The sequence below is a fragment of the Colossoma macropomum genome, unplaced genomic scaffold (genome assembly GCF_904425465.1).
Source record: "Colossoma macropomum unplaced genomic scaffold, Colossoma_macropomum, whole genome shotgun sequence".
NCBI lineage: Eukaryota > Metazoa > Chordata > Actinopteri > Characiformes > Serrasalmidae > Colossoma > Colossoma macropomum.
Genome location: NW_023494790.1, coordinates 36,635,141 through 36,661,425, shown reverse-complemented (window position 1 = coordinate 36,661,425; position 26,285 = coordinate 36,635,141). Strand labels below are relative to the sequence as shown.

Below are 26,285 nucleotides of genomic sequence, written 5' to 3'. Positions count from 1 at the left end.
GCCTTCTTGTTGGTTCTTGATGTCTTCGTGTTGGTGTATATGCTGCTGATATACGGCTGAAGCAGCACAAATACCTCATATAAACTAGTCTGATGTGTGAAGGTATTTTCAGTGATGGTGAAAATGATAATGAAATAGTAGTAATAATGAAAAGAGGCAGAAATAAGCCGACTGGCTTTTCAGGAAACCAATAAACACTAACATTCAGAAGTTTAGAATCACATTTTAATATTATTCATTTATGTTTTTCAGTATAGATGTAAATACTCTAGAAAACAAAACATAGTTTTTATAATATTTTGGGAACTACAAAATGTTATTAAATGATAAATAAACTGTAATTAATGATTAGTACAATACATTATGCTTTTCTGAACATATCATGGCTATAATCAGTACCTGTACACACTTAAAGGGTTCTTTAAGGGTTCATTAGTAAAGAAAATGAACATTCAAATAACCCTTCGCATGATTAGGGTTCTATATAGCACCAAAAGGGTTCTTCTATTGTTATGATGTCAGGCTTGTTACACTAGAACAAAAAGGTGCTATATAGAACCATCTACAGCACATTCTCCATGAGTCTGAAGAACCACTTCAAGATGCAAAGAACCTTTTAATCATGCAAAGCGTTCTTTGTTCTATATAGAACAATTTTCTTTACTAAAGAACCCTTAAAGAACCATATTATAGAGTGTTCTACCCAGTGTGTAGAACATTGCATGTTTCTTTATAAAGACTGCAAAGTTGGCACCGTTTAACTGGATTTAGTGGCAAATATTGAATAAAAATGACTGTGTTCACAGTTTTTGATAGCATTTTTTTAAATGTACCACTACTGGTTCTGTTTTCTCATAGATTTTTGCCATATTGTTCACCATATCGCCACGAGTTATCCACCACGAGTTATCCACCATGAGAATTAACTCAATACAAGGAATTATGGATATTACATTTTATTACCACCATTTGAGAAACATCTACAGCTCTAACAAACACACACACACACACATATATATATATATATATATATATACACCGATCAGGCATAACATTTTGACCACCTCCTTGTTTCTACGCTCATTGTCCATTTTATCAGCTCCACTTACTATATAGGTGCACTTTGTAGTTCTACAGTTACAGACTGTAGTCCATCTGTTTCTCTGATACTTTGTTAGCCCCCTTTTACCCTGTTCTTCAGTGGTCAGGACCCCCATGGACCCTCACAGAACAGGTCCTATTGGGGTGGTGGGTCAATCTCAGCACTGCAGTAACACTGACGTGGTGGTGGTGTGTTAGTGTGTGTTGTGCTGGTACGAGTGGATCAGACACAGCAGTGCTGCTGGAGTTTTTAAACACCTCAGTGTCGCTGCTGGACTGAGAATAGTCCACCAACCAAAAATATCCAGCCAACAGCGTCCTGTGGGCAGCGTCCTGTGACCACTGATGAAGGACTAGAGGATGACCAACACAAACTGTGCAGCAGCAGATGAGCTATCGTCTCTGACTTTACATCTACAAGGTGGACTGACAAGGTAGGAGTGTCTAATAGAGTGGACAGTGAGTGGACACAGTGCATATATAATATATATATATATATATATATATATATATATATATATACAGCTGTATTCATTATAATTTTAAAAAAGTTGAAATTAGAATCATTTCATACATTATCTGCCACCATACTGTTTTATAATATTGCAACCATTATTAGTGAGTCCAAACTTTTGAACGGTCATGCAGACCTTTCATTGATAGTGAAACACATTATAGAGCGGGTCATTATACGAGAGGGCAGTAAGGACTTCTGGTGAATAAATCATAATAAAACAAATAATAGGGTGGTTAAATGAAGACGGCTTCAGTCAAAGCGTGGCTGAATGCTCAGTGATGTGTCCCTCTCCAAAACAAGGCTCAGCATTCACAAAGCAGCTGCATGATAAACTGTGGCGCCCCCTGCTGGAGTGATTGAGCTCCATCCAACACTTTTGGGATGAGTTGGAGTGATCCAGAACTGACCATCCAACATCAATCAAATCGTCACAGCAATGTTCCAACATCTAGTGTAAAGCCTTTCCAGAAGAGTAGAGGCTGGTACTGCAGCACAAACTCACTATTAACACCTTCATTTCATAAGAAACGCTGGAGTCTGGAGACTTTTGGACAGTTTTGGACTTGAGAAACTCATCACATCTAAACGCCTGTAATGCGTATCTCAGGCCACAAGAGGGGGCAGTGATCCATAAACAGAGAGCAGTACTGGCAGATAAAGTGTAGTGAGGGCTCATTCGTCTCTGTCCCCTTTACATGTACAGTCATATGCATAAGTTTGGGCGCCCCTAGTCAAATGATGTGTTGTTTATTTTGCTAAGTGTAAATAAGTTATACATCATGTACAGAGAACACACTTCAGCCCACTTCAACACACAATTACTGTTTGTTTTTTGAATTTGACATATTAGGAAAAAAGTAAAGCATAAAAAATTGGCCTGTGCAAAAATTATGGCACATTTTATATCTCTAATATGTTATAGCAGAGATATATGAAGACAAGAGAAAGTCTTTACAGCAAAGTCTGCTCACTCGGCGGCCACCTTGGCAACGTCGTCAGGCAGTTATAGACCACTGTGGTCGTGCGTCGTTCTGTAGTCCTCGTTATGCCCATATTAGGAACTCTGGGTCTATCTATCGCCCCCTGTGTTAAATAAAAATGTTCAGAACCCGAATATCATACCACTGGATCCTCTGAATTACGAGGTTGTTAAAGAGCTATAATACTAATATTGCTACATGCGAGCTAAAGCTACTGCGCATCAATTTGATGTCACTAAGGCTACGTTTACACAGCAGGTAAAAGTGGCCCAAATCTGATTTTCTCACCAAATCCGATTTTTTTGTTTGGCTGTTCACATTATCTTTTAAATGCGATCTGTATGCGACATCAGTCTGAACAGATCCAGAGCCGGTTTATGAGGAGTCTGGCCACTCCCTATTTCCCCCCTTATATCAGAAACAGGACTTCTGAACAGCAGAGGGCGCCAGCGAGTGAGTCCTCAATGAATGGGAGTGAATGGAGCTCAACGGATAAAAACGAAAAGTTGAAATAGTTTCTAATCACTGAACCAGAACTTTCCTTTAGTTTTAGACAGTAGAAGGATGGATTTCACGAAATAAACAAAGAAATCTCACCTGTATGTTTCCTTTATTCTACAGCAAACGGGTTTTGGGCAGCAGGAGGCGGGCTTTACTGCTAGAGCGTGATGATTGGTTGGCGAGCGGAGCAGCTCATTGGCTGTTCGCGCTCACTGACGTCATTAATATACATGAGGCGCTGTTTTAATCTCCTATAACTCGAGTTTAAAAGCTCTGAAAAATATAACAGTAGTGTTAAAATGTTTTATGCTGCTCTGTGTTCAGGAAATTAATGTATTATTTTACATTAAAAATGTTTAATCATTTATAAACTATGATTTTGCTCAAATGCTCCATATCAACCCCATTCATTTTGGACTGGCTCGGGAGTGCCCTCTAGCGTTTGAGAAAACCGGAAGACATTGCAGAGTGGACATTCTCCTCTCTAAAAGTTCTCTGACAGATCAGCTCCTAAACTGACCCACACGCGCAAAAGAACAGTGCTTCACGTGGCTCATCCAAAGGAAAACAATCACGACAGCCAGTGAACGCCAGTCGCTCCTGGAGCTTTCAGTCTCGTCTCCGCCAGCATCACAGGAGCGATTATAAAGTCTCAGTGGTTCCAGCTGGGCTCATCACCCAGAATGTGTTCGAGTTCGCCGTAAAAAGGGCCCGTTATTCGAGCACGGAGTGGTCTGATGAGTCTCTTCTAATGTTTTAGTACAGAAACATCAGACTAAATGTTTATGAGTCTCAGCAGCGCGAAATTATGACGAATGCCGAAATGGATTGAAGTAAAAGTCGCATGAATTCCGATCTGGCTGTTCAGACGAGTCGCATTGCCGCAGATCGGATACGTATCGGATTTCAGTACCACATATGAAAGCGTCTCAAATCGGAATTGAAAATGTCAGATTCAGTGCGTGTTTTGCTGTTCACACTGACACACAGACACATCTGTGTCACGTATGAGGAAAAAGATCGGATTTGGGCCACTTTTACCTGCTGTGTAAACGTAGCCTAAGCTACACGACACTAAGACGGGATGTGGCGGTGCTCTGACCAGCTGTGCTACCTTATCGAAATGTTCTACCGTAGCGCATATTTACAGGTATACCCGTAAATAAAACCTCTGGGTGGGATATTTTGATAGTGTAAAACTCCTTATCAAAAATACTACCAGTATGAAAACTACGAGGCTGAATTCAGCTTCTTTTTTCGCAGCTTCTTGTTTGAATGTCCCCGTTCCACCTTAAATAGTGCAGCAGCTGTGACTAGCTATCACAAACATTAGCAAACGAGACAAAATACTGACCCTGTTAGTTCTGTGAAACGGCAAAAATGATTTAATGTTACTCAGCTGTTCAGCGGAAATAGAGAAACCTCCTCATATCAGACCTTATGAAGCTCCATGAAGCTGAACTCAGCTTCTTTTTCGCCTGGCGAATGTCCTGAGAAAATGTCCTCAGAAAATGTTTCCAGCATTAAAATAATAATGAGGATATTCTGAGAGCCTAAATCAGTTTATCAGGGTGGGCAGTGATATTAAGCTGAGTTCAGGTTCATTTATAGAGCTTTTCAAATCAAGCTAAAAGGAAAGATCTATCGGGTTTCACTGAGCATCAGGTGAAGAACAGAGAACTGCAGGGAAACCTGCTGATTTTGTTCGGACTCCTTTTCATCTGCCCTCAGTCTGAACATGGAAATGTACGCTGCCTAAACCTGCTTAAGGAGGCTGACAGTCTAATGATGTGAATTCAGTGCGCAGTAGCTTTAGCTCACATGGAGCAATATTCATATTTCAGCTCTTTAACGACCTCATAATTCAGAGGATCCAGTGATGTTCAAGAGAAGAATGTTCACAGGACAAAACGTATCGGGTTCTGAACGTGTTTATTTAACACAGGGGGCGCTAGAGGCGATTTTTTGAAAACCCTCTTCATTCTGGCCATAGAGAAATGGAGCTCAGACCCGGAGCTCCTAATATGGGCATAATGAGGACTACAGAATGACGCACGACTACAGTAGTCCATTAAAAACCATTTTAACTTTTCGTTTTTAGCCATTTAGCTCCATTCACCACACTCATTGAGGACTCGCTCGCGGGCGCCCTCTGGTGTTTTGCAGTCATGTTTTTGATATAAAGGGGGAAATAGGAAGAGGCCAGACTCCTCATAAACCAGCTTTGACCGAACCCCTTTTTGCCCGATAGGCATGCGCCATATTGGTTTACCTTATATAATCTATAATCTTTGGTCAAACTCAGCAAATAACTAGAAGTAAAATAAAAAAATACTAATAATAACTAATAATTTAAGTGTGCTCTCTGAAATGGGTGAGTTAACAAAGTTTCACTGATTTCCAACAAACCGTGTAATATGCCTGGAGGGTGTTAAAACTTTCGCATGTGGCTGTGTACAGGCACACTACAGGTGAACACAGGCCTGTATAATCTAATCAGGAAACACCTGTTACTCTTTTGTAGTAATAACAATGCAGAGCTTTGAAAGAGGCGTCTCACACCTTCATTGTCACAGAGAGGAAAGAAAACGAGGAGAGTTTGTAGTGATTTTCCAGGAAGAAGGAAAAGTTTTGTCCTTTTATCTGGAACATGAACTTTCTCTGGATCCCACGTCACACGCCCGACTTTATAGAGAGTGTCATGTGAGTCGATGAATGAGAACGTCTTTGTGACATAAAACACAGAAACACTTCTGTTCAAGAAAACATTCTTCATACTTTTACAGTTATTGTTTTTGCTGTTAGGAACAACAGCAGCAGTGAACGGGTCCGGTTGCGTATGATGTTGAGAAAGTCTGGTTTCTTTATTAGTCATGTTGCTCTTATCATTCACCTCCGGCCTCGTGGGGCCTAAAGAATGAGGGCCATTTTGGTAAAGAATGATTAAAAAGGCTGAATAATTCAGCACTTCACTTTAGAGGGCACGAACATTAGAAATTCTTTCTGAAAATTCAGTAATTAGTATTTATTTTATAATGAATTAGAAACTCTAATGACACTAGAGGGAAAAAAAGCATCAAATGATCAAATCCATATCAGTTATTCACTTATTTCCACTAGCATTGTGCTAAAGGTAGGACAAAATATGAGCCACTGTGCATGAGATTCTGAGATATTTCTTTAAATGGACTATATCATTGATTTTTTAAAATGAAAGATTTTGATGTAGCATATGGACATTGTTAAGGTTTTAAAACAAAGCATTTACTCCTCACTCCTTAAATAAGGAAACAAATCTCACCAAGTGCTTTCAAAAGGTATTGGATTTAAATTAACCCAGCTTTATGCCTTTTTAAGCGGAAGGAAACACTGTCAAAATTCAATAATTTAACGTCACAGTGTTTGTCACTTAGCACAGGTGTGCCTCAGGGCTCGGTGCTGTCGCCATGCCTTTTTCCTCTTCACACTTATGATCTGGTATCTCACAATGAACCTGTTAAAATTGTGAAAGATGCTGCTTTTTTACGAAACACTAACCGTGAGCTTCTTCAGTTACAGCACCTGTATTATTAGAGTCAGTCAGTCGTACTGAATGTGATGTATGAGTGGTTATGTAAGCTCTCAGACTCTGAGAGGGCCTTTGTCTCCTGATCACTCACATGTAAGATGAAGGGCTGCAGTTTGTACTTCAGGTTATTTAAAGTCCTCAGTGCTGATAGAGGAGAGAGGGCATGATGTTTGAGGTCATTAACACTGCAGTCCATCATGGTCATCACTCACAGCCTCTTACACAGCCAGCAACAGGCAGGTTCAGAGTGGAGCCAATAAAAATCAATCAAACCTGTCTGTGAAGGTAAATGAAGAAGAGAGAGAAGCTTTTAAGTGCTGCATGCTGATGTTTTGCACACTGTTGATCATGTATTATTATTATTATTTTTATTATTATTATTATTATTATTTTTATTGTTATTATTATTTCAGGATCTTTTAATGTTAGTAATTACAGTGTAGTGTATCACAAATTTAGCAGGTGATTTTTTTTATAGCTAACATGATGCAAAATGTTTTGTTAACCCTTTTCATGTCTAAGCTACTTGCTTAGGCTTATCATTAGATAATAACATGGTAAACAATGCAAACCTTACTGGAGTGAGTAATGGAAGGTTTATTCTTATCAAAAAGGGTTCTACATAGTTCAGGGGTCGGCAACATGCAGCAACATTAGATTTGTAGGTAAAAATAAAATAATCCTCCTTTACAGTAAAATAAAGCTCTGCTGATCGTTCAACACAGTTTAACAATAAATGGTCTTAAACTCTGGAGTTAATGTAGAACTGCTAATTAACCCTTTAACCCTGAAGATCAGCGCAGACTGCTGGTCACCATAGCAACGCAGACAACAATCTCGCCTAGCTAGTAGCTAACGAAACGGCAAAGAGAGAGATTTAAGACGAACATCCATAATTTAGAGATTAATGGACTTATTTGTGTTTATAATCACTCTATAACTAAAAAGTTACAAAGCTGAAGTCAGTTTCTTGTTTGAATTTTCCCGTTCCACCTTAAATGGTGCAGCAGTGACATTCTGGGGCCTCAGACACCATTTAAGGTGGAATAGGAAAATTTGAACAAGAAGCGACTTTGATTCATAAAAAGTCGAACGTTGAGAGACATTTTACAAGAAACTTCTACTTTTGAGGAAAGGTTTCCTATCAGAGATGTGAGAAAAGTGGCTATAGCTGAGCTAAAGCTTAAAGCAGAGCAAAGTGAGTCTGCGTTTTTGTTTATATTATGGTTATATTAAGGTGGACTGAATTTTACTGAAAGGGCTCTTCTTAACATTTGGGTTGCGACCCCCTGACATACTATGATTATTATTATTTATATTTGTTAGAAAGAACCATTTTGAAAAACTCTTTAAAGGGCCCGTGTCCTACATTTTTCTAGTTCTTTCGTATCCCAGGGGTTCCACTTATAGTACTAGATATACAGTCAAAAAACACAGTTTGCCATGATATGGGCTCTTTAAACAGCCATATACAGCAGGTGGTTCATCTTTGAGACAGCCGTATTTATTCAAATGGTTCTTTGAGTCTTTACAGCTCTGTGACCACCACCTTTACCAATGTAACCTTGAAAAGCCATTTTATTTGTAAGGGTGTAGTGCAGTGGCGTCACTACAGACAGTTTTATTTGCCTCAGGAAAATGTTGCCATTCCTCACTATAATTTCCTGACTCACAGGACGAAGGTCGATGTCTGGGTGGTCCGAGCACTGAAATAGAACACTAGACATACAATAACAGATACAAAACAGGTGAAAATATCATTGTTATTTAATTATTGATGTTTCTGGTCATGTGAAAGCCTGATGAGCAGCACTTTTCCGGAGCTCAGTGAAGCACCCTGCTTGAATTAATGATTTAAGGACATAATGATTCTTTTATCGTGGTTAAAGGTTAACTGGCTCAGTGTTTTGTGTGTGTAATGAAACAATGGCTTGGTTAAAGGAGTCTTCCACTGATTTTTCAAAATCTTCTACATAATTAATCTGTTTAGATATAAACAGAGCCATTCAGAGTGGTTTGGTGTGAAACTCTGACTTACAGAGTCAGAATTGTTCACAGTGGTGGTGATGGGAACCAGAAACAGAGAAAGTTACTACATGAAATGGTTATGAATTCACTGCCTGATGACTGAGACACTGTTTTACAATGGTTTTGGTCTGAAACATATTTTTAATGCATTCATGGTGGAGAGGTACATATGTACATACAGGGTGTAATAAGGCCAAATAGTCCCCAAAGAAGACTTATTATTTCAGATTTTTCACTATTTTCCATCATCAACATTCCATATAAACTCAGAAGACTCGTGTAGGTTCACTGGTGGTTTTGGATAGTAAATAAAATGTCTATATTTGTGTTGTAGTCATGGCGACCCCTGGTTCCTATCACCACCACTGTAAAGACATCTGAACCATTTCACACCAAACCGCTCTGAACGACTTTGTTTACATCTTCACTATTTAATTATGCAGAAATTTTAAAAAAATAGTACTTTAAGTAATTAAACAAAGGCAGTTATTTCAAGGCCAGCTGTGCTGATTAGATGAAAGATTTGGGTTTTACTTCTTTTTTTTATCCCCTTCTTTTCCTGATGCACTGCAGAGAGGGATATAAGTCATGTCAAACGTCAGTAAATGTGAGCACACATACCAACAAAGGGCCTAAATGTTCTGCTGTCTGTGTTTCTGTGTTCTAGGATGAAGTGTCTCATATGAGCCGCACCTCTGACTGTGTATGTAGGTACTGTGAGGCTTTCATTCACTCTAGTGGTTTATTAAGCAATAGATGGACATGGAGCGGTTCTATGTTTAACGACACGCACCCAGCTTAAATATGAACCTTGAATGAACAAGGAAGTAAATCAGTGTAAAAAGCACTGGAGCTGTTTAAAGAGGTGTGAGAGGGCAGTGTCTGTGGGCCGGTTATAAAGTCAGGCAGACGGACAGTTAATTTATAAGACGTTTTGCTTCGTAAACGCTTCATCGGGTTACAGTGACTGAAATGGATTGGGTTTATGTGCTGATACTGGCTAGTCTTCTTTCACTCGGTGAGTTATTTGATATATATATATACATTTACAAAATTCAGCAATAAAACATTATTAAAAACTACTGCCCTTTTCATGGAATAATCTTATATGGACCACTCTGTTGCATGCTGTTAAGACAGTATGTGAGATGCTAATGAAAACAGAAAGTAGTGATTAGTAAATTAAGTTTGACCTGTATTAAACTGAAAATGGTACAAAAACACAATATTTGATGTTTTACCTATGTACAAATGGAGTGGAGTAAAGCGCCATCACTGGACTCTGGAGCAGTGGAAACGTATTCTGTGGAGTGAATCAGCTTCTCTATCTGTCAGTCTGACAGAGGAGTCTGGGTTTGGCGAATGCCAGGAGAACGTTACCTGCCTGACTGCACTGTGCCAACTGTAAAGTTTGGTGGAGGAGGGATGATGATATGGGGCTGTTTTTCAGGGGTCGGTCTAGAACCCTCAGTTCCAGTGAAGGGAAATCTTAATGCTTCAGCAGATCAAGACATTTTGGACAAGTGTACACTACCAACTTTGTGTGAACAGTTTGGGGAAGAACCTTTCCTGTTCCACCATGACTGAGACCCAGAGCACAAAGCAGCTCCATAAAGGCCTGACTGGGTGAGTTTGGTTTGGAAGAACTTGACTGGCCCTCACAGAGCCCTGACCTCAACCCCATCCAACACCTTTGGGATGAACTAGAATGGAGATTGTGATCCAGACCCTCTCGTCCAACATCAGTGTCTGACCTCACAGATGCTCTTCTGGATGAATGGGCAAGAATTCCCACAGACTCTCCAAAATTTGTAGAAAGCTTCCCAGAAGCTACTTTTGGCTATATAGTGTGTCTTTCAGCATTAATGGCACCTACCCAACACCCCCAAACTCTGACTATTAGCTTTACTCTGGTAACATCCTGGATGGTCTTTTTCTTCTTTGGCCCAGAGAACACAATATCCATTCAGATGAGCTCGAGTCCAGAGAAGAGAAATGGAGCAACATTAAGCAGGGTTTGTTGGATTTTATGGTGTATTCCCTGTTCAGGAATACAGTTTAATTAAAAGATACTTTTCACATGTATGAGTAAATGGTATTCCCCAGAAAACTGGACTGAATGACTGGAATGAAAATGATGTAATTTGTATTGTATTTGTTTATAGAGATGTAAACTGACTCATGTTTTCCTCTCATTGATTTTAGGCTCTTATGGTCAGTTGGATGGTAAGTGGTCATTGTTCTCCAGTATACACCACAACTCCAACCATTTCAAACATACTGACTACTATTTACCACTGTCCATTTCTCTTCTGTCTCAGTGTGCGGCACCACGTTCTTCAACTCCAGGATAGTCGGAGGTCATGATGCTCCAGCAGGAAATTGGCCTTGGCAGGCGAGTCTGCATTTCTTTGGAAGACATGTTTGTGGAGGTTCCCTCATCAATAAAGAATGGGTGCTGTCTGCTGCTCACTGCTTTTTCTTCACGAGGTTTGTTCCTAACTGAGCTAACGCTGTGAACGCAGTTAAAACACTGATGAACATCGTTGGTTAATGTCAGTGTTCCGCACAACATTTTTACTCGGGTTCAGTCTCATGTGGCCAACAAAGGGCTGTTTATCTTTAAACGTAATATCAAATTTCTGGAAGTGAATCTCCTGAATAGAATGGAAGCTGTTGAGGCTTCTAGAAGAAAAATCAGAACTCTCCTTAACATCTCAGTCATTTCTCCTAGACAACAATGAGTGTGTTTACATGCGTTCAATAATCTGATCATATTCATATTTCTGCAGTTATCTGATATATTCAAACAGTTGTGTAAACAGCACACTCTGATTTCTTAGATCGGAGTAAGGTCTACAAATCTGATTAAGAAATCTGATCTGAGCTGGATTTTAGCTCAGTAATCAGATTTCTCAGTGCTGTAGACCCTTACTCTGATTTCTTTCGGATTTCTCAGTCTGTGTGAAAACAGACTGTGGTACCGGAAATAAGTGAGCAGTGTTGCCGTGAGACGCAGCAGAACACTTTTGGAGCGATGCTGAAACCAAATACATGCTTGACAAAAAGGATTTAAATATTCTTCATCTTCTAGATGATGTTTGTTCATATTTTCAGGTAAAGTGGGCGATGTTTAAAAAAAAGCCGCGACATGAAGTTTGAGTTTTACGGTACGTTCACGTCTGGTCTTCTTCTGTGAGTTTATTGGCTGGTTGTAAAGCAGAAATCTGATTACTGTCTGACTCATGTAGACCTAGAGTTTCCACATTATCTGATTACTGAAGTGCATGTAAACATGTTGATCGGATTACTGACAAAATCTGATTTTCTGCAGTTATCGGATAATTAAGTGCATGTAAACACACTCAGTTAGATCAGATGGAAGGACAAAGGAGACTGTTGCTCCAGTCTTTCCTGCTGTCAGTAACCTCACATGGGTTTTGGTCGAGATCTCAATAAAGTCATACGTGTTTATCTGCAACTGAACTGAAGGCTGGACTACTACATTTCTCTGAGTGACTAGTCAGTCAACAATAGCTGACTAGTCGACATTACCATATTAGAAAAAATGTGTTCCAGGCTTGCTAATAGGGATGGTTCTAGAGGTGGACGCTGCAGTTTGTGCACTGCAGAAGAGTTTTTGTTGTATGTCAGTAAGTTTCAGTCTCAGGCACTCTGCACACAGAAGTACACAGACTGTCTGATGTAAACTGAAGGCTAAAATCACCACAGCTCTCAGAATCTCACCTCTCATAGAGAAGTTATACCTGCTTCAGTGCTTCGTGCACTGGTTTTATCAGTCTGACTGTTAAATATGAGTCGCCGTAGATTTGCTAGTAGCAAGCGGTCGCATCTCTACTCACCAGTAAGCCATTCAGAGTGAAATATAGGCCTCATTGTATGAAGAATCCTTCACACCATTGCATTTGAAGACGTTATTCCTGAATTATGTTCAAAACTGTGGCAGTGAGTAAGTAAGAAGGCTGGTTCTCCAGTTTATTTAACAAAAGTTTTTGTTGTGCACATGTATCTGTGATTAGTCATTTTGCATGTCAATCAACAAACATTTTGCTATCAGATAAGGCAGCTTTTAAAAAAACTGCCTGGTGTGGTTTACAGCCTGCATTTCATTGCAAATAATAATAATTATTCATCAGCAAATGAATAGAAAGACGGTTCAATCATTTCTTGAATCTGTAGAGTCGACCTTTCCATTCCATCTTATCACGAGATCATTCAATACTCACATCCGGAGTTATGAGCCTATGAAGAGGGGCTGAGATACACGTCATCTGCCTCTCACCGTGTGGAACTGGTGGATTCGTGTGTCCGTCTACATTCTGTGTGAAACTGACCAATGGACATTTAGGAAATCACTAAGAACTGACCATCACGCCGGAAACCCTTCGTTCTTCATTCAGTCCAAATCAGAGACACATGTGAAATGGCGTGCAGAGAGTTTACAGCGGTTTTGGAAAGTAGTGATGAAGATAATGGAGCGTTTTGATATATAACATGTTGCTGTTATTGGAAGAAAACCTTGTATGTCCGTTTTTGACGTTTTTCAGTTTTTGACATAATTTCAAATGACCTGTTCCCCCTTGTATTGTATGTAAGTTTCATGATGAATGGTGTAAAAGAAACGACCCAAAATGACTTGGAAAAAAGTCTGGTTCCATTGACTTACATTAAAAGTAAAGTATGTTTTTTCCTTCTCCTGTAAAGTTACCATTTTGGAGATACGAGGTTTTCTTCCAACAACAGCGATATGAGTATCATGTTATATGAAGAGCCTTTAATGGAGAGTTTAAGAAGATATGCACAAATCCACAAAGTCCCTAGACGGTTAAACCTGAGCTGAGCTCATTTTTCAACAAAAGCTGTAACTGTTCAAAGTTTTCCATACAACTGTACATAATCCCTGTGTCTATTTTTGTTCCCCTTGGTCAAAAGTTCCAGCACGTCCAGCTGGACCGTGTATCTGGGCCGGCAGAATCAGGAAGGCGACAACCCAAACGAAGTTTCCAGAGGAGTCTCTACGATAATCCTGCACCCTGATTATGACAGTAACTCTAACGATAACGACGTCGCTCTACTCAAACTGGGCACTCCGGTCAGTTTTACCAGCTACATCAGGCCGGCATGCCTGGCAGCTAATAACAGTGTTTTTCACAGTGGAACAGACAGCTGGGTCACTGGATGGGGGGACGTTAATGAGGGAGGTGAGAGTAAAGGCAGAAGCTAATGGAATTGGATTGAAATGAATTCACCAGTGCTCTCTGTAAGAAAATGAGGCAGAAAATACTCTTCTTTCTCTTTCTCTCAGTGTCTCTTCCACTGCCTCAGACTCTACAGGAAGTCAAGGTTCCAGTGATAGGAAACAGACAGTGTAGGTGCCTGTATAGTGTTGAAGAAATCACAAACAACATGATCTGTGCTGGTCTACTAGAAGGAGGCAAGGACTCATGCCAGGTACGAGATACATTCACACATACATTTCATTACTGTAATAAGTAAAACTTGCATTAAAGGCTCGTTTTGGCCTAAAACTAGCATCTAATGTGTTATTTCCTCTTCGGTTTGACAGAATTCAGTTTTGCATCCTGTCCCATGTGTTCTCTCACTACAATACCCAGCATGCATCATGCAAACACATCGTATAACCACTGAGAATCCCCACGATTGCAACAAAGAAATGTAGAGGCTAATCAGTACAGACATTTGGCTTCCTAGCAGCACCATCATCGACCTGGCTTCCTTCATGCATTTGTGGGCCAGAACAACACACAGAAACAAAAAAGCCCCCCTCAGAGTATCTCAAAACGAGCTTGTAGTTTGTCTAAAGCCCATCCCACCTTCAAGATACATCACCAGAAAGGGGGCAGTCCTATTCTTTAACCTATAAAATCTCTCTCTACAGTCTATACAGCACCACTGTGGTAGGTGGGCAGGTGTGTTTACAACAGATGTAGAGATTGCATTTTACAGTTTGGACAGAGTCACTTAAACACCTGTAAATTTAATTAACCGCTTAAAATCTCAGTCTTATTACACACTAAGGCTTATTATTGAGTAACTACAGGCACTTCAACGCAAACTGGCTGAGATATTCCCAGGTTATAGAAGTGTGTAATAAGACTGCCGCCTGTAAATATCTGTAAAAAACAGATTTGTGATTTGAAATCTTTACGTCATCAACTTCTTCAATTTCACTAACTGACTGGTAAACTCCTCGTTTCCAGGGGGATTCAGGAGGTCCGATGGTGAGCAAGCAGAACTCGGTGTGGGTTCAGGCGGGCGTGGTCAGTTTCGGGACTGGTTGCGCTCAGCCTGAGCTTCCCGGAGTTTACGCCAGAGTGTCTCGCTATCAAACCTGGATCAGCTCTCACATCAGCAGTGACCCTCCAGGCTTCGTCCAGTTCCTCTCCAGTGGAGCTGATCCTGACAGCACCTACACCTGCCCTGCCCTGCCACTGTCAGTGACCACCGGACCTGAAAACTCCAGTAAAACGAACTCCTCTTCCAGTTCCTCTGCTGAAGGTACACTGTTAGAAATCATAAGGTCAATACTGTCATTAATAACATGTGCTGTGTGTGAAATCAACATCCATGATGAGATCAATATATATATCAATATTCTCACAATCCACATGTACAGCTTAGTTGTGCAGATTTGGCATCTCCATTGCTGTAGCAAGAACGGGATCATAGTGATTTTCTAAGTGTAAATAAGTGAACACATCCTCTACAGAGACGCTCCAGCACACACTTTAATGCACAGATACTGTATATTTGCTGAATTTCACATGTTGGAGGAAAAAAAAGTCTGTTAAATTCAATTCAGCTCTCTCTCTCTCTCTCTCTCTCTCTCTCTATATATATATATATATATATATATGTGTGTGTGTGTGTGTGTGTGTGTGTTTATATATATATATATACACAGCTGTGAGGGTTATTTAGTAAAGAAAATGGTTCTATATAGGGCATGAAAACTCAAAGGACCCTTTGCATGATTAACGGGTTCTTTGCATCATAAAATATTTCTTCTAGTGCCCTAATTTTATATTGAATTTTTATATATAATTTTTCGATCGGTTCTTCTACTGTAACAAACTTGTATCGTAATAATAAGAGAATGCTTTCTGGTGCTATGTAGAACCCTTTTCGAAAAAGGATCCATAGAGAACCATATGCCACACATTCTCCATCATTAACCTGAAGAACCATTTGCAATGCAATGCAAATTGTATCTCCAAAATGGTAACTTTACAGGAGAAGGAAAAAACATTCTTTACTTTCAATGTAAGTCAATGGAACCAGAATTTTTTCCAAGACATTTTAGGCCATTTCTTTTGGTCCATTCATCCTGAAATTTACATACATTGTAAAGGACAAAAGGCATTTTCAGATAATGTCAAAAACTGAAAAACAACAAAAATGGAGGGTTTTATATATATATATATATATATATATATATCTCGCTGCTGTTGGAACTAAACCTTGTATCTCCAAAATGGTAACTATACAGAAGGGAAAAACATACTTTACCTTTAATGTCAATGGAACCAGACTTTTTTTTGATGTAATTTTGGTCCGTTTCTTCTGGTCCTTTGATCATAAACTTTAAATATAATGTAAAAGGCAACAGGCATTTTCAAATGATATCAAAAACTGAAAAACAGAGATACAAGGTTTTGTTCTGACAGCAGATATATATATATATATATACACATTTGTTCTGTGGCTATTTCAAAGAAAAATTTGTATTTCCAAACAAGTAACTCAACTGGAGAGTTATGGTTTATCTTGTCCACATCTTTGTTCTCCACTCCACAGTGTGCGGCACCACGTTCTTCAGCTCCAGGATAGTCGGAGGTCATGATGCTACAGCTGGAAGTTGGCCTTGGCAGGCGAGTCTGCATCTCTTTGAAGCACATGCTTGTGGAGGTTCCCTCATCAATAAAGACTGGGTGCTGTCTGCTGCTCACTGCTTCGAGGGGTCAGTGTAAAAGCTTTCACAGCTGAAGTGAAATAAAATATGAATTTACAGAGAATCTTATGTGTTTGTCTAATAGCTGTTGTCTCTCCTCAGCTCCAGCACGTTTGAGTGGACTGTGTATCTGGGTCGACAGAGCCAAGAGGGCAGCAACCCCAATGAAGTGTCCAGAAACGTCTCAGTGATAGTTTTGCACCCCAATTACAACAGTGATGTAAAAGAGAACGACGTGGCTCTCGTCAAGCTGGACGCTCCAGTTTCCTTCACTGACTATGTCAGGCCTGTGTGTCTGGCAGCAGAAGATAGTGTTTTCAACACAGGCACGGCCAGCTGGGTCACAGGCTGGGGGGACGTCAGCCAAGGCGGTGAGTTTGCCTCATACTTCGCCTTGTGGATGAGCCTTAAGGGAGCACTCAGGAACAGAAAGTGTGTCGACTCAATAAGCACTTACAGTGGAAGCCAACTGGCAGTTGCTGTATCCAGCAAACAACACGCGAAACCTGTGTTTCTGTAGATGACTGTGAGTTGGGCAGCGTCCCCCTTTTGTCTCCAAACATTACCATGGTATTCAGTATTCCTGGGGTGTTGTGAGTGACGTACAAGCATTTTGTCTCTTTTTTGCTGAAAATGATAAAAATTGAATTTCAAACCTTTGCCATGCTCAAATTTATATGGGTCATTCTACAGAAACGTCCATGTTTGTGTCCCTAGCGTTTACAGATATATTACAATTAAAAAAAATACATGTTAAGGTTAACATTTATGTATATTTTAAAATAAAACTAAGTTGGGCTCATCACAGTCATGTGTAAACGGTGAGGCCATATTTTGATGTAAAAAACACATTTTTTTGCAATTTTAACTACAATAATCTATACATGACTATGAAATATATGATTTAAATGACATAAAAAAACAAAAAATCTCTTATTTTGAAATAAAAGTCACACTGATGACATCACTTGACTTCCTTTTACCTGTTTTCTGAGGATCTATGAAGAAAAGCACATGGTGAGTCCACTGTGTCTTTCAGTTATCAGAGATTTTCTCATTCAGCTCATGATTTCATATGAAGCTTTTAGCTGAAGTCACTGGTGTGACCGACTTTATTCTGAGGAAACTGTGAAAAAATAGAATACAAATGAATTAAATTACATATTTTAGTGGATATTCCATGATGGACAAACATGTGGTTTGATGTTCTGTAGCAGCTGTTCTGTAAAATGCATTGTTCATTAAAAAAGTCTCTGGTGTTCCTTTATTATCTGTAACACCAGTGAGGATCAGTAACACCAGTGACTCCTATGGAGAGATAGAAAAGTGGACGTTTCTGTAGAATGACCCATATCTGTTATACAGTCATATGCAACAGTTTGGGTGCCCCCTAGTCCCTATATGTCAAACACAAGGCCCGTGGGCCAGATCAGGCCCACGGTCTTATCTGGCCCGCAAAATTATTTCGATTTTATATTAATATTAGACAGTTTTACCCATTTCATAATGCGCTGTACTACAATCCCCAACATGCATTGCAATGTAATGTGTGCTAATTCAAATACACAGGTACATTCAAAAGACTCCTGAGGACTTTTTTTTTAATATTTCAAGTTTTCATGTAATATTTCAGAAGGATGAATGGCTTAGAAGGTGTGTGTGTGTGTATTTGTTGATTTTGGCCCTCTGATTTGTTTAGATTGTTTAATATGGCCCTTTCAGTGGTTGAGTTTGACACCCCTGCCCTACTCAAATGACACTGGCTGTCAGGGTGACGTTCATGGTCTTTCTCCACTTTCTCCACTTTAGTGTCTCTCACTCTTTCACTTTCTCTCTGCTCTCATTTTCTCTCAGTGCCCCTTCCGTCTCCTCAAACCCTGCAGGAAGTTGATATCCCAGTAATAGGAAACAGGCAGTGTAACTGCCTCTACACTGGAGCAATCACAAACAACATGATCTGTGCTGGCCTACTAGAAGGGGGCAAAGACTCCTGCCAGGTACAGGATATAATCACTCTTTTATATTGGTCATTATTGTACTTCACATGTTTAGAATTGCCATGTAGTTATTGCTGACCTCCTGCTTTGTAAATGGATTAACTCCTCCTGCATGGCTATTATTATCATATAGATTGGTGGTTGACCGGTTACATTTATTACACACAGCAACAATTTCACATTTTGACATTTTTGAAAGCAGAGCCTGAATCTCAAATGGTTCCCTCCTCTTAGTGAAGTGCACTATGCAAGTCCTTAAATGACAACTTCACCATCTCAATAGTGAATTTTACATCTAATAAATAGCCATTTCCAATTTAGTCACAGATCACATGACTCCCTGATTCATCCAGAGACATTCATATCACAGAATTGGTGGGGTGTTACATATCAACTCACATTTCAAATATTATGGTGCAGTACACTAAATTATTCTAATTACAGAATAATAACATGATAACGACATTGGCCAGACTCGCTGCTTGCTGTCAGTAACATTAGCTAGCTAGGTAGTTTAAGTTTCACTGAGGCAAATAATGTTATCTAGTAAAAACTAACTCCAAATTTAAACACTGCGGTATTTTTTGACAGATATGATATGACCGTTTGGTCAGTGTTGCCTCTTGCCATATTGTAATTGTGTAGCACATTAAAAGTAATAGCATGTATAATCACGGTGGTGGGGAAAGGGGTGAGGCTTCGACTGGAGTAAGAAATGGTCATTTCCAATTTGCGTAACCAAACACCAGAGTTGGGGACTTAAGTCATATGACTTAGACTCGATTCCGACTCAAGTCACAAATTTAATGACTTGACACCTGATTCGACAAATGTGGAGAGGTGTTTGGCTGCAGATGGGACTCTACACAGCCGCTTACTTTTCATGGGAATGGATTTGTTTTCTGACCTAAATTTGACGCACAGCAATGTCCTCAAATGTCTGTTACGCTCGGCTTATTTTATTTTAGATATTTTATTTTGACAGGACTTGACTTGGAACTCGAGTGTCAAGACCTTGAGACTTGTTACTTGCAACTTAGTGACTTGTCCCCACCTCTGCCATCCACATTCAAATATCTTTGCCATCGTTATGATGGTAAACATGTAGAAATGTACCTGGGGTGTGTTTTCCAAAAGCATCATTGAACAACTACCATAGTTACCCCCTTAAATGGTCAGGGCCCACCAGCGTGCCCCAAGCTTATTACACACTTCTGTAACCTAAGAATAGCTCAACCAGTTTGCAGTTTGAGGTGAAATGATAGAGGGACATTCATTTTGAACACTCTCTCTCCACAGGTACCATGGTGGTTGCTCAAAGATGCTTTGGGGAAATGCAGTCCTGGTCAGTGTCATGTGCATATTAGGAGCTCTGGGCCTGAGCTGCTTATAATGTGTGCTATAATTTGTATTTCAACTGCTAAACCACCCCCTAGTTCAGAGGATCCAGTGATGTTCTGGGATGTATGTAGGACGATATGTTTCAGGTCTGGATCTGTTTGGTTGATCACAGGGTGCGTCTGCAGCAGTTTTCAAAAATGCCATTCATTTCTCCCATAGAGAAATCTGCTTAGCCTTGAGGTTCCTAATATGGGCATAATACTGACCTCAGAATATCACATGACTTCAGAGGTCTATGGTCCTTTTCCAGTTTAGTACTTTCTTGGGCATAAACAAATTAACATAAAAGTTATTCGTAAATTACACATTTTAACTCTGCTTCCAGGGGGATTCAGGAGGTCCGATGGTGAGCAAGCAGAACTCGGTGTGGGTTCAGGCGGGCGTGGTCAGTTTTGGGTTTGGTTGCGCTCAGCCTGAGCTTCCCGGAGTTTACGCCAGAGTGTCTCGCTATCAAACCTGGATCAGCTCTCACATCAGCAGTGACCCTCCAGGCTTCGTCCAGTTCCTCTCCAGTGGAGCTGATCCTGACAGCACCTACACCTGCCCCACCACCGCTTCATTAACAACCTCCAGAGCACCACAGCGGCACGTGTGTGGTGAAGCCCCACTCAACTCTCGCAGCAGAGGAAACACCTCCACCATAGATGGGACCTGGCCCTGGATGGTCAGCCTACAGTGGGATGGACAGCACATGTGTTCGGGCACTCTAATAAGCGCAGAGTTTGTCATGACGACTGCGCTGTGCTTATCAGAGTAAGATGTGAACGCTTTCTTACATTTTGAACATCACAGTGATTTGTGTAGAAGCTAGAGTTCAAACTCAAACACTCAGTCTAAGAGTTGGCCGTATCACCAGGAGGTTGTAGGTCACAGCCATCTGTGGCAGAGGCAGCATTACTGTCCCCCCTCTCTCTCTCTGGGGGGGCAGGATGGTCCTCCCTCTCCCCCTATCACTCAGATCAATGCTAGCCAATGCACGTGTCTGTTAGTTGACAGAATTAGCAGTTAGTGTTCTCCTCCAAGCGTGTTGAGCTGTCCAATGATGTTATGCTAGCGGTAGTTTGAAATGATGTGGTGGAGCTTCACGTGGCTCAGAGGAAGAACATGCTTGCCTTCACTTTCACAGCCTGGTAGCATTATATGATAGCGGGCCTAGCTAATAAGTGGACAGTTTGGGTAAATATACGTTGTCGGAAGAAAACCTTGTATCTCTGAAATGATAATTTTACAGGAGAAGGAAAAAACCTATTTTACTTTTAATGTAAGTCAATGGAACCAGATGTCTTTCCAAGTAATTTTGGGCTTTTCTTTTAATCCATTCTTCAAGAATTGTACACACAATGTAAAGGGCAACAGGCATTTTCAAATTATGTCAAAAACTGAAGAATGGAGATACGACAGCAGTGAAATACAGCAGTGAGACACTTGCACATTTATCTGCTTAAGTGAGTGTGTTGTACATCATTTTTGATGAGAGTTAAATATTATGATATCTAATATTGGAGTACAAAAATAATATCGGCATCACTGCAAGCTGAGACTCTTTACACAGATGAATAAAACTCAAAATGTGGTTCTGGGTCAAAAAGCAGTCTTGCAAGCTAGACTTCTACCTTTCGTCAGAGAGTGTGGTATATTCTGTTGCTGACCATGGTGAAGACCCACCGACTTTAACAGGAAAGGGCCGTTTTTTAAATGTAATGCCTTAAAATTCATGATCTTTTTTCAATTTCAGCAACATTTTGATACAAAATACTCAAAAAACATACATGCATAGCGGGTAACTACTTGCAAAGTTTTCCCCTTCAGGAGCAGCAGGTCACACATGTCCAAACTGTGATACTAATTATAATAGCCTCTTTAGAACAAATCGTCTCTGTCCAAAGAAAAACAAGAATCTCCACAATGGTAACTTTACAGGAGAGGACAAAAACTTTCTTCACTTTCAATGAAAGTTTATATTTTATTCAAAGCAAATTTGGAGCATTTCTATTGGTCCAATCATCACAAAATTGTAACATAACGTAAAGGACAGCTGAGGTCAAATAATGAAGAAAACTAAAAATCACAAAAATGCAGATAGTTGTTTTCGTTTGGACTGCGACGAAACGAAATATTAACAAACATACATACCAACATTGGCTGACGTCCTTCCCTCTTTGTTGTAGTTCTCCCCAGAATGCCAGCAGCTGGACAGTGTCTCTGGGCTATCGGTCTGACAGAAACGGCTCAGACACTTTCCTGCACTCTGTGGCTGTGGTGGCCATCACCCTCAGCAACCTGACCCATGTGCCCAACATTGCGGTGCTGCAGCTGGAGGAGCCGGTGGAGTTGAGTGACCTCATCCAGCCTGTATGTGTGGACCCGGACAACCAGAGGAGCTTTCCTCCGGGCTTAACCTGCTGGGTCACTGGCTACAGGGATGGCAATGCTAGTAAGTTCTTCTGCAAGAAGGCACCTTCATGGAGCTTCATTAAGAGATCATAACAATAGCTCTTTGCAGTATGAGAGGAAAAAGTGTAGGTCATTTTTGTAGCTTCCTGAGCATAAAATTAACACAGATTACTTGTACTGGTTTAAAATTCACTGTAATATGATGCTCTGCTCTGTCTCCAGCTGGTCTTGAGTTGGAAGAGCAGCAGACGACTCTGGTAGACTGTGGTGGAAACCAGTCGTCCTCTGAGCACATCTGCACTGAAGCACTGTCTACAGAAGAGGTAACATGTTTCTGACTTTCTGGCCACATGTGGAATCATTCCAACAGCAGCTGATACACACCAATCAGCCATAACATTAAAACCACCCCCTTGTTTCTACATTGTCCATTTTACCAGCTCCACTGACCATATAAGAGCACTTTGTAGGACTGTAGTCCATCTGTTTCTCTGCATACTATGTTACCTTGTTCTTCAGTGGTCAGGATCCCCACAGGACCCCCACAGAGCAGGTACTATTTGGGTGGTGGATCATTCTCAGCACTGCAGTAACACTGATGTGGCGGTGGTGTGTTAGTATGTGTTGCGCTGGTACGAGTAGATCAGACACAGCAGTGAAGGGCTTCTTGACAGCTACACATCCTTTCAGACCCATAGCGCTGAGTCGTCTTCTCACAGTGGAAGGATGGACAGAAACACCTGTGGATGTTTTCAGATCTGAAGCAGCTTGATTTTCTCCTCTCTCTCAAAGATGAAAGCTTTAAGTGCTGTTTATCTGAAGGGGTCTGTTTTGGGGTCTACCAGGTCTTCCAGGTGATTGTTAGGAGATCAGTTTTCTCTGTAGCATTTTTTGAAGTCCAGTTTTGGAGACTCCTGTGTTTCCACTTACTTTCACCTTTCATATTTAAAGGGATTATCTTATATCTGATCTCCTCAGAAATATCGCCTAAAAACAAATAACTTGTACTTTTGCCTACAGATTAAATAAATGAAGGGGGTCTCAGACTTTCTCACAGTACTGTATGCTATTACCTACATAAGCTCTTTTATGTTATGCTTCAATCAGCTGTCTCTCCTCTTCTGTTTCCTGCAGGGAGATTTAGGAAGCGTGTTAACGTGTAAGTCCGGTCTGTCCTGGCAGCAGGTCGGCGTGATCATGTCTGTTTCGGAAGGGAATTCCGTTCGAGAGTCCGGAATGCAGGTCTTCTCCAGGGTCTCTGAGTTTGGAGACTTCCTCCAGAGAACTGTAACTGATCTTCATCTCTACATGCCAAAGTCTACCTCAGCACCCTCTATTCAAGAGACCACCAGATCACAAAGTGCAGCATCATCTTCCTCATCTCTGTTCCTGCTCTCTGTACTACTTGTGTTCTGCTTCTTCATATGAAGAGAACATGGCAGCGGTCACTGTCTTTGTGTTTGACTGTTTGACTGATGCACGAAAGAGACCATAGATATTAATTTAGAATTGTAACAGTACTCGTATATGCAAGTTAGTACTTTTTTATTTTTATACTATATCACTTTCACAATCTCTGCATAATTTATCGTTTAGGTGTAAACAGAGTGGTTCAGAGTGGTTTGGTGTGAAACGCTCTGTTCTAGAGAAACTTACTGAGTCAGAATTGTTCACAGTGGTGGTGATAGGAACCAGACGTCCACCTCTAAAAGCTCCCTCACCTTATGGTTATGAATACGCTGCCTGGTGTCTGGTGTGAGAAACGGTTTCCTTTGTCCTTTTCTCTGGTCCCACCTTAACCTCCCTCTATCTGGATGTTCTCTGTCGGAGCTCCGGGAGTGCGCTAGAACAAGAGACACACTCATCGATGTTCAGAGACACACTCATTTATTTTCAGGAGAGAAGGGCATCTTTATACACTCAGAAGCAGACATAGCTGGTGGTTGGCCACTACAGAGATAAACAAGATTTCTGAGAGCAAAATGCAGAGTAGCTGTCATGTGGGAAAACAGGAGACTGAGAAAGACGTGGCTGCCAAAACAAATGCACTTGCAGGTCAGGACGCTCTGCTCTGACATACAGACATAAGGTGATTAATGAACTTGGTGTGCTTGTAGAAAAGCTTTGTACAGGAAAGATTCTCTTTGCAGTTCTCTCCTTGCAGGCATCAGCTCCTCATTACTTCACAAACTTCAGACAGGTCAAAACTCTGCTGCTCATCTCCTCACTTACCTCCGGTCACATCACCATCTTATACCTGTTCTCCAAAACCTCCGTTGGCTTCCCATAAACTACAGTATTCAGTTTAAGATCCTTCTCACTTACAAAGCTCTGAACAATCTTGCTCCTTCCTATCTGACCTTCTCCAATCCTACAAGACGAATTTCCTTTCATCTGGGACAGTTTCATGATAGTTTTGTGAAGGTTTTGGCCTAAAACTTATCAAATTTTCCCATCATCAACATTCCATATAAGCTCAGAAGACTCCTGTAGGTTCACTGGTGGTTCTGGATAGTAAATAAAATGACTATATTAGTGTTGTAGTCATGGCGACCCCTGGTTCCTATCACCACCACTGTAAAGAAATTTGTCAAATCAGTGGAATGATGGCTGAATAGGCTGGTCATCACAAAACGATACATTCAAAATGGGCTGCTAGGTCTCCATATGTAGACTGAGGAGTGAACAGTGTGTTTTGAAACTTTAACAATGTTTACAAACGACATCAAAATCTTATCTTAAAAAAAAAGTAGAAACTCAGATATGGAACCTTTAACCCTTTACAGGCCCTGAAGCACTGTAAGGGTGTTTTTTCACTGCACAAACAACTGGAACCTTTGGCAACAGGAAACAGGAACTGTGCTGTTTCTTTTGGCCTTCAGTTCAGTACTTTAGATTGTCACACAATGACCTAATGGTAACTGAGGGTGCTGTCCTCTGTTTTTGACAACACTTAGAGCTGAGCCAACTACAATACAGTGACATCTTTACTCTTCCATGTGAAGATAAAGTCACTATTACACACTATTACTTTACATACTATAACACTATTACATCACCAATAAGAGCATCAAACTGTAAACTAGAATGGTATGTTTATGTGTCGATTGCTGTTTTTTTATAAGTGTTTCTTTGTGAAGAGTTTGCTATGGTAAGCTAGTTACGAACAGGCTGATGGCTGAATACTGAGTGCACTGTCTGAAATGTATTCAGTAGTGTTCTCCATTGCAATACATAAAGCCACATATTCAGAACACATTTAGAGTACATATTGAGTCTATGTGAAAAACCTTATTTGAAATCTTTATTTATTTATTTTATGCTGTTCCTTGTTCTTACTGGTTAGTGGTTGTGTTCATGTAATTCTTCTGAGATTGTTCCATGAATTCAAAAATGAATACAAAATTATCAATGATATTTTGTCTCTCATCGCCTGCTTCAGTCCACTGCTGCTCCCACAATCCCACTGCCCTTTCATGACCTGAGACAAAAATTCACCATATCCTAATAACAAAATCTCACAAATTTGTCTCTCACCCTGTTTAAGGATACCTGAGAGGTGGCTGACAAACTGACTCAGGACCAGGAAGCTGTGATGCAATGATGGTTATTTATTTTTCTCAAAGTCCAGTGACAGATGCACAGTACCATAAGTAAATAATGAACTCAAATGATAAAAACAAAAAAAAAGAAAAAAAATACCAATTAGAGGTAACTTAATATCTCAATAAGTTCACAATTTTCAACCACACATCTTGTTTAGCTTATCACTTGTACATTGTTTAATGAATATAACATTTTTTTT

The 26,285-nt window shown here is 40.3% G+C and overlaps 1 protein-coding gene across 1 annotated transcript; it reads left to right on the top strand.

Moving 5' to 3' along the window:
* Positions 1-9,545: 9,545 nt before the first annotated feature.
* On the top strand, positions 9,546-25,897 carry LOC118809728 (transmembrane protease serine 9-like). Its single transcript, XM_036573265.1, has 13 exons — positions 9,546-9,713; positions 10,901-10,921; positions 11,017-11,185; positions 13,649-13,917; positions 14,022-14,167; positions 14,938-15,235; positions 16,535-16,697; positions 16,791-17,059; positions 18,543-18,685; positions 20,412-20,839; positions 22,255-22,520; positions 22,703-22,803; positions 23,615-25,897. The coding sequence occupies exons 1-13, from the start codon at positions 9,668-9,670 to the stop codon at positions 23,906-23,908; spliced, it is 2,613 nt and encodes an 870-aa protein (XP_036429158.1). The 5' UTR covers positions 9,546-9,667; the 3' UTR covers positions 23,909-25,897.
* Positions 25,898-26,285: the final 388 nt, after the last annotated feature.